This window comes from Myotis davidii, unplaced genomic scaffold (assembly GCF_000327345.1).
Source record: "Myotis davidii unplaced genomic scaffold, ASM32734v1 scaffold745, whole genome shotgun sequence".
Classification (NCBI taxonomy): Eukaryota; Metazoa; Chordata; class Mammalia; order Chiroptera; family Vespertilionidae; genus Myotis; species Myotis davidii.
This window is the reverse complement of record NW_006297146.1, coordinates 185,891-197,717: the sequence shown is the minus strand read 5'-3', so window position 1 is coordinate 197,717 and position 11,827 is coordinate 185,891. Positions and strand designations below refer to the sequence as shown.

General features: G+C 52.5%; 1 protein-coding gene across 1 annotated transcript in view; it reads left to right on the top strand.

Moving 5' to 3' along the window:
* ADCY5 (adenylate cyclase 5) overlaps positions 1 to 11,827 on the top strand; it is a gene marked incomplete at its 5' end in the record, with an annotated part of 169,859 nt that overhangs the window by 113,173 nt on the left and 44,859 nt on the right. The window contains 4 exons of the mRNA XM_006772897.2: positions 2,984 to 3,007; positions 4,300 to 4,443; positions 5,648 to 5,745; positions 9,547 to 9,634. Coding sequence (XP_006772960.1) covers positions 2,984 to 3,007; positions 4,300 to 4,443; positions 5,648 to 5,745; positions 9,547 to 9,634 — 354 coding nt within the window. The remainder of the gene's footprint in view (positions 1 to 2,983; positions 3,008 to 4,299; positions 4,444 to 5,647; positions 5,746 to 9,546; positions 9,635 to 11,827) is intronic.

Here is an 11,827-nt window from a genome sequence, read left to right as displayed (position 1 = left end):
GAGAGTGGGAGGAAGAAAGATGGGGTAAAAGAGGTGAAGAGGAGGCACTAGCAGGCCGGAAAGATGCTTGATGGTACTTTCTCTTTCTAAAATCTGAGGAAAGTTTTTTCCTTGGGGATAGTTGGTATAAGTGGAATCTACAGTTATTTCAGAGCCTCACTGGCAGACATGTTAATCATCGTTAGGACTAGGAACTTGGGAGAATAGCACAAGGGCTGTAAGTGGGGAAAGGGCAGTCCCAGGGGAGGCTGGCGGCAGGAGAGGCTCCTTTAGGGTGTTGATTGCTCCCCCATCATGGCTGGGCAGAGTCGCCCCCACCCCTGGCCAGCACCCTGGCAGAGAGTCTGGGCTGGGGATGGCACAGGTCCTGGCAGTCGTCAGGCACACCATTGGCAAAGGAGAACTTTGGCCCTGACTTCCAGTGAAGACGGCACGGTGCGGGGGTCAGGGGTGGACATTAGGTTAAGCAGTGACTGCAGTTAGAAAGGGACTAACTTGTAGCCAGAGGTTTATTTCTTTAAATCCTGTTCCATCTTTTATTCTGCATTTAAGACACAGTGAATGGATCTGTTGGTTTATGTGTAGGCACGAGTGTTGAAGGTCCCCAGTTTATTCATTAGTAAGAAGGTTGACAGAGTAATGCATGGACTCGTCTCATCTAAACAGGCCCATGGAAACTCCACATGGCATGGGGGGGTGGGCTGGGCAGGGGGCCAGGGAAGACACACAGAGGCCTATGCAAACCAGAGCCTGCACCTCAGTGTGGACGGCTGTGGCTTCTGCTTCTGCTTTAGGTCTGAAGGGAGGAATCGGGAACCAAAGAGAACCCCTGAGCTGAGCTGACTGCTCCCCAGAAATGCTGAGACACACCACAGGGACCCGTCTCAGGGCCCTGGCAATGGGCTGAGGACCCTTGTCCTAGAACTAGTAAGCAGGTCAGGGGACTGGAACCCGGGCCGCTGGGTGGTGTTCTGAATGACCACCTGCCACAGTTTATGGACCAAAGTGTATTTTGACTGTTGTTAATTCTCCGCCCCAGGCAGATGCTAAGCTCTCCACGCACAAGGCGGAAGGTGGTCCAGAAGTATGTCTGGTCTAATTAGCATGTTACGTTTTTGTTATTATAGATGTCAGGTGTATTTTTGAGCTGTAGGCATAAAACAGCGGGGTTGTTCTCAGTCCCAGAGTAAAATCCTTGCTGGCCCCTGGGGTGGAATTCAGCACCCCCGCGTCTCTCCCTGTTCCCTAGGGAGCCATAGTCCAGCTCCACTGCCCACTCATCTGTGCTCCCCGGGATCCTGGAAGTGCCTGGCCTGGGCCTGCACCAGGGGGAATGCTCACAGAGTGACCCGACTCCTCTGGCCAGGCACAAGGCTGGGACAGTGAAGTGAGTGGGTCTTGCAGCCTGGATGGAGGGCCCAGCGATTCGCAGAGGACAGGAGACAACTGCCAGGCAGCCTGGGAGGAGCTCAGAGCCCAAAGCTGGGTGCTTGGATGTGCCCATGGAGGCTGCCAAGGCCCCTGAGAGCCCTCCGCGAAGAGACAGAGCCCCTCGGGGCCACGTGGACCCAGTGCCTGTTTCTGCGCCCGGCAGCTCTGTCTCATGGAGACCAACACAAGTCCCACTTGGTGTATTTTTAAGCCATGTCCTCCATGGGAATGAAGAGAGAGAGGCGTGCTCATTTGGGGTTTGGGTTTAGCCGGCATTTGCCATCCTCCTGTTTGCCCACCAGTGTGCTCCCTGCCAGGCCTCAGAGGCGGGAGGCCATCCTCTGCCTGGCCATGGCAACCTGAGCCTCCCTGGAAATGGGCCGTCCAGGGGCTGTGGTCACCTCCCCCTCTACCTCCAGGGCTCCACCCTCTTGTGTTAGGGAGCCCTCCCTCCACTCTGGCACACAGCTGTCCCTCTGTGGACGTTATAGGTGAACTCTCATCAGGACTTTGAATTTGGCAGCCAGTAAGGGGCTTTCCCACTCTCACCCTGCCTGCGTGTGTGAACATCAGAACAGTAGTCAAACCCGGCCAGGAGGGCTCCTCACTCCTGGGTCCCCAACCAATTCTGGCCTTACAAGAACATGTTGGGCCCGGCTGGCGTGGCTCCGTGGTTGAGCGTCAACCTATGAACCAGGAGGTCACGGTTTGATACCTGGTCAGGGCACATGCCCAGGTTGTGAACTCAACCCCCCAGTGTGGGGTGTGCAAGGAGGCAGCCAATCAATGATTCTCTGTCATCATTGATGTTTCTGTCTTTCTCTCCCTCTCCATTCCTCTCTGAAATCAATAATAATAGTGAACATGTTGGTCCTCAGATACCAGAAAAGCTGTTGTAGGTAACCAGGGTTTAATTTTCTTACGTCAGAACTTGTGAATTCCTAGGAGATTGTGTATGTGCTCGGTGGGGGTGGGGTGTGTGTGTGTGTGTGTGTGTGTGTGTGTAGAAGTGGTGTGTCCACGCATGTGTGCACATGTGTGGGGCTTGATCGGCTTCAAGGTTTTCTCTTATTTCCATCTGAGTAAGTTGCAGAATTGGGAGAGGACCCTCTAAGCCCAGGGTCCAAGATGAGGGGGACAGGAAGTTGGGGAATAGGACAAAGAGTTAGGTGTGGGGACAGGAAGAGCTTAGACACATGGATTTTGCCAGTGGATGAAATGAAAGCAGTGCACCCCCCGCATCCAGCACAGAGCCTGTTCCATAGGGAGAGCCCAGCTATACTCACCAAAAGAAGGTGGGGAGGAAGGAAGGAAGATGGATAGAAGGGAGGATGGAGGAAGGATAGAAGGGAGGATGAAGGAAGGATAGAAGGGTGGATGGAGGAAGGGTAGAAGAAAGGGCTGCTGAGTGACAACCTTCTCTTATGTCTGAGCTCCTTGGAGAACTGCAGGGAAATGGGCTGTCCCTTCCCACAGCCCCATCTCTGGAAGCCTTCGTGTCCAGTCCTCTCTGTTCTCACACCCCTCTCCTTTCTCTGTCCCTCTCTTTTAGGGCTTTGAAGACCCCAAGGACAAGTGAGTGACGTGCCCTTCATGATTCCTGGGGCATACCTTCAGATCTGCCTCATAGCTTTGTTTCCTCACGCTCCATGGGGAAGGAGCCCACACGCAGTCTTGGCTGAGTGTCCGGAGCCCATGGCAGATAAGATATGGCCATCCCGGGCCATCCAGCAGAGAGGCTGGGCCCTGGCATTGCCCATATTCAGTCTCCACTCCATGCACACACACGTGTGCACACACAAAACTACATGTGTGCACACTCTGCACATGCATGTGTACATACACATACATGCATGTGCAGCTCACAGGAAAGTATAGGCCTGCCACAGTGGTCACACACAGTGCCTGGCCACATCCCAGTGCCCTGAGGGAATGTCACTTCCCAGTTCTCAGGGGCTGTCAGAAATTCCACGTCATTTTAGTTCAGCATCCAAAGATCATGCAGCCTTCCCAGGGAGTGCCTGAGCCAGGTTAGAGCACCAGGTGGCCACAGTCCCTGGGTAGAAGTCTCACCTCTTGGTCTCGGCTTTCATTTCGGAATGATGGTACAGCCAGAAAGGACAGAGCAGAGACTGTTACCTGTGGGGAGAAAACAATTAAACCTTCCATAGTAACTCATCTATCTATCTATCTATCTATCTATCTATCTATCTATCTACACACACACACACACACATATACATACATATATACATATATACATATATACATATATACATATATATATAAAAGCTTAAGTGACTGTTACTATGGAATGACCAGAATGACTGGACGACTGGTCGCTATGACGCACACTCACTGCCAGGGGGCAAAAGCTGCCCCAGCCCGCAGGCCCCAAACACTGATGGGGCCTGCCAGCCAACCTCTTGGCTCCTCGCCCTGGCCAGCAGGCCTCAATCACCTGAATGGGGCCGGGTCCCCGGGCTGGGACGGGAAACCGGGAGTGGGTGGCAGCGTGCGGGCAGTGAGGGAAGGAGGAGGTAGGGAGGTGTGGAGGCAGAGAACTTGATTGGCCCTGATCACCGGCCAGGCCTAGGGACCCCACCTGTGCATGAATTTTGTGCACTGGGCCTCTAGTCTTATGATAACGTACTAATACATCAATAGAGTCAGAAAAGCCAGCAGATCTGAGACTTAGGCAGTTTTCTACCCATGTGTGCAGGTGTCAGGAGGGGGTCCTGGCCTCAGTCTCATCTTCCCCACATCTTATTAGGGCTGATCTGGGTATCTCTCCTGGATCCCCCAGCACAGGCAGAGCCACCGGTTAGCAGCACCCCCTGGTGGTCAGCCTGCCTGGTGTCTGCCCTCTTTGCCCAGGAAAGTGCAAACCCCGAAGATGAAGTGGACGAGTTTCTGGGCCGTGCCATTGACGCCAGGAGCATTGACAGGCTGCGGTCTGAGCATGTTCGCAAGTTCCTCTTGACCTTCAGGGAGCCTGACTTAGAGAAGAAGGTAGGCAGCCTGAATGGGAAGCAGGCTCCGTGCAGAACCAGAGCCAGGGGGAGGGAAACAAGGCAATGGCTGGCTCCCTCCGTCTCCATCACTGTTGGAAAAGCACTTCTCATCCCCTCTGCTTCCCCAGCTCTGATGCTGCACTACCCAGGAGCTGCAGATGTTAGGGTGACCTCCTTGTTTGGCAGGAATAAACTTTAACCTCCTGGGCCTCATTCCTTAGCCGGGAAATGGAGATATTTAGCATACTTACCTCAAAGGGTCATACTGAGGATTACACAAGTCCATATATTTAAAACACATACAACAGTATCTGCCACATCGTATGTGTTCAATAAATGTTGGCCTATTTGTATTAGTTTTGTTGTGCTGTTATCATTATCATTGCCAATGGACCACTGAGCCACACTGAACCTCAAGTATTGAAATTGGAAAGAGCAGTCAGTCTCCTTAAATCATGACTGAGAGAGCTAAAGCTCACCCAGTTGCGCTAGTAGGTGTGCCCTGGGTCACCTGGTGAGGTAGTGACAGGGCCAGAACCAGTCCCAGGCTCAGGGTCTTTGCTCCATGTCACCGCGTCTTCCTGATGCTCGGTTAAAATGAGCTCATGGGAACTCCTGTTGTCATCGAGTAAAGCAACCCTAAGTAGGAGGGAAAGGGAGAGGAGGGAACGTACTCTGTCTACTAGCGCCTATGGACGGACATGGATCACCTTCTCTGGGGACTCGGTGCCAGCCCAGCCTCTGCTCGAGCAGCTGGTTGGTGTTGGGGGAGCTGGGGCTGGGGGTCAGGACCCCGGGGATGAGCTGTGTGATTTTGGACAAGTCCTGTGACCACTGAGCCCCATCTTACTCCTCTCTGAAACAGCAGCGGTCCTGTGCCTACTTCCTAGTGTGCTTGCCAGGTGCGCGATGATGCGTGTCCTATCATGTAGAGACGGTGCTGGGTAACTTTAGCCGTGATCATTATGAACTACTCCCACGGTGATCTGGCCTGTGGGAAGTTTCTGGTTCGACACAGTTCAACTCCTCTCCCCACAAGCATCCCCTTATGGTGATTTGGGCTGGTTTCCCAAGAGCTCGGGCTCGCACTGGCTCTCGGGTCTTCCAATCCTGGGACCAGGCTGCCTGGTGTGTCGGGGACGGAGCGGGGCTGGAGCGGACAGGCTGGTGCCTCTGGCCCTCACTCTGCCGTGTCCTCTCAGTACTCCAAGCAGGTGGACGACCGATTCGGTGCCTACGTGGCGTGCGCCTCGCTCGTCTTCCTCTTCATCTGCTTTGTCCAGATCACCATCGTGCCCCAGTGAGTACCCACCCTCCTCGGTCTCCTCCTCTGGGTACAGGGTCTCCAGGGTTTGAGGGGAGGTCATGTAGTGGAGCAGAGGTGGGAATCTGGGCTGAACTTCTCAACAGGGAGAGAAGTTTGCAAACATGTCCTTGATGGCCCGGGAAGCCGGGAGCCTGACTCCTGTGTCACTGGGAGGCCACGTGCTCATTCGAGGGCGGAAACCTCTCCCTGGGCACTGCCCCGCCTTATGGGGTCTCCACACCACGGTGCCCACTGAATCACCCAGATTGGCCAGGCTCCTTTCCGCGTGGCCTTTGGTTTTTGCAAAAAAAAAGCAACACATCTTTCAAAGATAAAGGGTATTTGCTACGCTGGGTAATTTGAAGAATGGACTTTAGGCTCTGAAAGCTTTCTCAGAGACATGCTCCTGAACTCTGAGGACTGGCTGTGTCACTAAGAGGCCCAAGAGTGGCCACTGCACTAAGTGGCTTCCTAGGGGACCACTCTGAGTGGCAGTGGGATTTTAGGAATGATGTTAGTCATTCACAGCAGGGTCGTGCCTAGGCAAGAAAATAAACTGCTCCACATTTTAAACTTTTTATTATGCAATATTTCAAACATGCAGAAAGGTAAAGTAATTAATATAATTATTACCCATCCCCTAGACCAGCGGTCCTCAACCTGTGGGTCGTGACCCCTTTGGGGGTCAAACAAACCTTTTACAGGGGTCGCCTAAGACCATCGGAAAACACATATATCATTATATATTGTTTTTGTGGTTAATCACTATGCTTTAATTATGTTCAATTTGTAACAATGAAAATACACCCTGCATATGAGATATTTACATTACGATTCATAACAGTAGCAAAATTACAGTTATGAAGTAGCAACGAAAATAATTTTATGGTTGGGGGTCACCACAACATGAGGAACTGTATTAAAGGGTCGTGGCATTAGGAAGGTTGAGAACCACTGCCCTAGACATAATAATTGTTAATATTTTACATTTTTTCTGTTACTTTTTATTTTTAAAATATATATTTTTAAATTGCTTATTTAGAGAGTGAGGAAGGGAGTAGGAGGGAAGGAGAGAGAAAGAGAGAGAGGGTTCGGAGGGAGGGGGAGAGAGAGAGAGAGACAGAGAGAGAGAGAGAGAGAGAGAGAGAGAGAAACATCGATCAGCTGCTTCCCGCACTCACCCAACCAGGAATCGAGCCTGCAACCTGGGTAGGCGCTCTGACTGGGAATCAAATTGGCGACCTTCCCATGCATGAGTCAATGCTCAACCAACTGAGCCATACCTGCTAGAGCTTTTCTGCTTTTTTTGTTTTGTTTTTTAAAGTAAATTTTAAGCACAAGGACATTTTGCCCCTGAAAACCTCAATATACACCTATTTTAAGGGCATTTTCCTTCTTAACCACATTGCCTTATACACCAAACAAAATTAACACCATTTCTCTACCATGAACATCTAATACCATGTTCAGGTTCAGATTTCCAAAATGTCTTCTACGGTTAGTTTATTCACAGCCAGGATCTACTCAGGACCCACTGGTTGCCTTTGGTTATGTCTCCGAAGTCCAACTTAATCTAGAAGAGTCCTCTCACCTGAACGCCTTCTGTTCTTCATTTTGAAATAATTGTAAACTCGGAAAAGTTACAAAAATACTACGGAGCATTTCTTTACATCCTTTATCCAGGTTCCCTAATGCTGACAACTTACATAACCTAAGTAGAATAGTCCAACCCAGGAACTGAACACTGCAATGATACTCTTAACTGTACAGACCATATTCTAATTTCATCAGGGTGCCCGCGAATAGCCTCTTTGTGGCCCAAGAGCCAGTCCAGGACCCCACACTGCAGCCCGCTGTATCTGCTTAGTCCCCCCGAATCTGTGAGGCTGTCTCAGCCTTTTCATGTCCTTCACGGCCGTGGCCCTTTTGATGAGCACTGGCCAGTGAATGTGTAGACTGTCTCTCCGTTTGGGTTTGCCTGATGTTGTCTCACGATCACATTGAGGTTATGCTTTTTGACAAGAGCCCACAGCAGCGATGCCCTCAGTGCCTCCTGACAGGAGGTATGGGATGTCTACATGTCTCCCTACTCAACGCCTTTTATTTCTAATGGCACTTTCTGCTGAAGAGCTGGCTCTCACCTTTTACTGACTCTGTCAGGATTCCGCAGCTGAGAACCAGACCCTGGCAGCAGCTGCTCCTGGAGGCCCAGCATGGAGGTGTGCAGAGCTGCTGAGGCTATGGGTTCTCTGGGCATAGGACTCCATTTTTTCTGAATTGAAGGGAGCTACAGGTGTAAATAAGCAACCTAGACTTTCTGTCCCATTGCAAATAAAAGCCGCCTACATTTGGCTGCTCAGTCCTGCAGCTCGGCTTGGGCGGGCAGATGCAGGGTAGGGGGGGTGTTATCCCAACACCCTGCCTGCCTCCAGCTGCTTGGTTCCCTCCTCAGGCTGTAGCACCAGGTTGCCAAGGCATCAAGGGAGGTCATTCTCTAGAGTCCCCTCTCTGTAGAAGCTAAAAGCTACTTTAAAAGTCTTTCTTTCGCTCGGAAGAGAGTTCTCTCCCCTGTTTAGAGCAGCTAAGTGCTGGCTTCCGGAGGAGCCTGGAACAGAGACCTCACTTGAACGCCTCCCTAGAGGCCTCCCCTGTCTCCTCAAGCCCATCACTTGCCTTCAACCTGCCAACACGCCTGGCATCCCCGGGCCACTGCCCTCCCTGAGAGAGAAGGGATTTCAGTGACCTCCCTCCTGTGATGGGGTGGGGTGTGCCTCTCCTCGGCCAGCCCCTGCCCCAGGAGCGCCAGTGGAAGGTTCCAGATGCAAAGTCACTTGCAGCTCTTGTCTGAGGATTCTGGTCTGCGGTGGACGTTAGGTCACCTGTGCTCTGCCTCAGTTTTTGTTGAACTGGTTGGGAATCGGAGAGCACAAATGGAGCAGGCCTTGGGGGCCTTGGCAGTGGGAGGGGACAGGGTTTAGGGGCTCTGCCCTTTGAAGGGACATGACTGCTGTTTCTGAGTGACTGGTTGAGCAGCTTGACAAATGCATTTCTATAAAGATGGCTGTTTATCAAATCAGTTTCAGCCTTCGTACTTATCAAGCAAGCCATGGGTGGCTGCTTAGAGGCAGGGAATAACCAAGTGATTTTTAAAAAATATATTTTTATTGATTTCAGAGAGGAAGGGAGAGGGTGAGAGAGATAGAAACATCAATGATGAGAGAGAATCATTGATCTGCTGCCTCCTGCACGCCTCCCACTGGGGATCGAGACCCTGACCGGACTCGAACCCAGAACCCTTCAGGTCATAAGGCTGATGCTCTATCCACTGAGACAAACCAGCCAGGGCCCAAGTGATTTTTAAGATGAGTCCTTCCAAGGAAATGAAGGGAGTGTGTGGGTACTTAAGGTAAATGGAGGAAGTGTGTGGATAGCTAAGAATTAGGCAAAGTGCTGAGCAGGTTTCTCCCGGTTCTCCACCTGGCGCCCTGTGGCTGCTGCTCCGTAAGAAGGCGTGGGAGTGTGGGAAGGGCAGGAGCCAGGCTGTCACGGAGGAGGGTCCTGGATGGGTTCACAAGGCTATGTGAGCCCTTCTGAGTGAGTCAGGCTAGGGAAGCCTGGGCGGTGGGAGCAGGGGAAATGGAGCCCCTTCTTCTTCCTTCCCGGGGGCACTCAGAGCCCCAGCCCCAGAACTGTGAGGAAGGCGCTGCAGCTGGCTTGCGGGTTAGCCCGCCAGAAGCTGTCGCCCGCCTCCTGGACAGGACTGCACTTCCATCCCATCATCTCTCTCTCCTTCAGCTCTGTGTTCATGCTGAGCTTCTACCTGACCTGTTTCGTGCTGCTGACCTTGGTGGTATTTGTGTCCGTGATCTACTCCTGCGTGAAGGTGAGTCTGGCTGGCACCTGAGCCGCACCCCCTTCCTCGCCTCCATCTTCCCTTCCGTCCCAGCCCACTGATGGGCCCTCCCAGCAGTCTAATGGCCCCACTCGGGATCGGGGTGTGTGGTGCGGGGTCACAGCTCTCGGCTGGCCCGGGCCGCAGGCTGGACTGAGGGGGTGGTCGGTCCGTGGAGTCTCGTTTGTATTGACCGTGCAATCAGCCTTCATAGATCTTTGCAACAAGAAGATGGTGTCGCCCCCTCTCTTGTCTGTCCCTCGGTGTCCGGCGGGTGGGGGAAGGGCACCTAGCACAGTGCCTGGCATGAAGCAGTGGTCAGATATTTGCTGAAAGGATGGGTGTGGAAGGGACCTCTCACCATCCCCCTCAGGGTCTCCGTGGGCCCTGGAATGGGCCCCGGAGGGGACCGAAGAGATGATGGCTTTGGAGTTGCTCATTGTATGGACAAGGAGGAGGCACAGAGTGGTTCGTGGTTCAGTCAGGGCCACACAGCAGGTAACGTGGGCACGAGGCCCTGTCCTGTGTTTCCCTCTCACGCCTTCTCTGGGGCGTGCTGTGCCCACCAGCCAGCTGTGTCCTGGGAGGGACCTGGCCACAGGCTGTTCGGGTCCATTGTAGCAGGTACAGGTTCCCGTTTGCCTTACCCACCAAGTCTGGCCCTCCTTTCCTTTCCAGTGGACTCAGAATTCCCTGGGGGAGGGGCCAGCCGGTCCCAGAGAGCCCTCTGTGCCCAGGCAGGGACCAGCCCCTCCAGCTTCTGCCTGGGCCACTTCTCTGCTCCTCCTGACACTCACTCGGAGCCACACCCCTGGGCTGGGGTGGGGTGGGCCAGGCCCTGCCATCACCCCTGCACACTCCTCAGCGGGCACATGTCCTTCTTCCGGAAGGGGTCCTTCATGAGGGTGTTAACTGTTTCATCACCTGATAGCATGGTCTTGGTGGACTGACTGTCAGAACCAGAGGCCTTGGGAATGATCTGGTGTGGTGCAGCCCTCCCTGAGCAGGTGGCCCTGAGCAGGTGCCCATGGAGATGCCCCTGAAGTGGATGCCCAGGGAGGTGCAGGCAGGCTGGGTCACTTGGCACGTGGAGCCATGTTGGAAGCCGGTGGCTTCGCTGCATCACAGGCTCATCCTGGTTCCTTGTCCTTCCACTGGTTCTCCCTCAAGGCTCTGTGTTCTGTCACCTCCTGCCTTGGGTCCTCTCTTTCATTGTCAAGCCTTCCCCACCCTCAGCCTGCTAGTTCCCCAGTGGGAGACCCACTTTCTTCATCTCACAGCTGTAAGAGCATACCACATACTCACAGGAGGCAAAAGGTGGAGACAGCCCCGTGCCCATCAGCAAATGTACAGGTAAGCCGAGTGGTATATGTGTACAATAGAACATTACCTGTCCATAGAAAGCAGTGATGTTCTGACACATGCTACAACATGGCTGAACCTTGTGGACATCATGCTGAGAGAAGCCAGACACAAAAGAACATACATTGTATGATTCCACTTATATGAAATATCTAGAATAGGCAAATTCATAGAGACAGGAAGTAGATTACAGGACACCGGGGGTCGGAAGGAGGGGATGGGGAGTTACTGGCCAGTGGTACAGTTTCTGTGTGGGGTGATGAAGGGGTTTTGGAAAGAGATGGCAGTGGTGACTGCCCAACATGCTGCATGTAATTAATGCCACTGAATCGTGCACTTAAGATGACTAACATGGCACATTTTATGTCATTTATATCCTACCACAATAAAAAGTCAAAACAACCTTTAAAAAAAAGTACATGGTAGCTAAAAGGGCCTCTTAAACATTTGTTCTGAACCCCAAAAGGATCTTTTCTCTTTATCAGCTGAGACAAAGTCATTGTTTGAGGCACGTGTGTAGTCTATGGAAGCCAGACCAAAGCTACCTGTGGTCTACAGCACTTAAACCACAAGAGATTTCCCTCTTTCCTCCTAGCTGCTTGGGTAGATCTGGGCTACACGGATTTCACTGGATCTGTGTTCCCCATCTGCATGTGCCTCTGATGGTGCTGGAGGAGGAGGAATTACGGGAGGAGGAAAAGAGGGGAGCCCATTTGTATCCGCACCACCCCCACTTCCCAGCCCTCCTTCTCCCCCGCCTGCACTGGCCATTTTGAGTTAGTGCTTTGGTCTAGTGAATTCTTTTCACCTCTGTTCACGGTT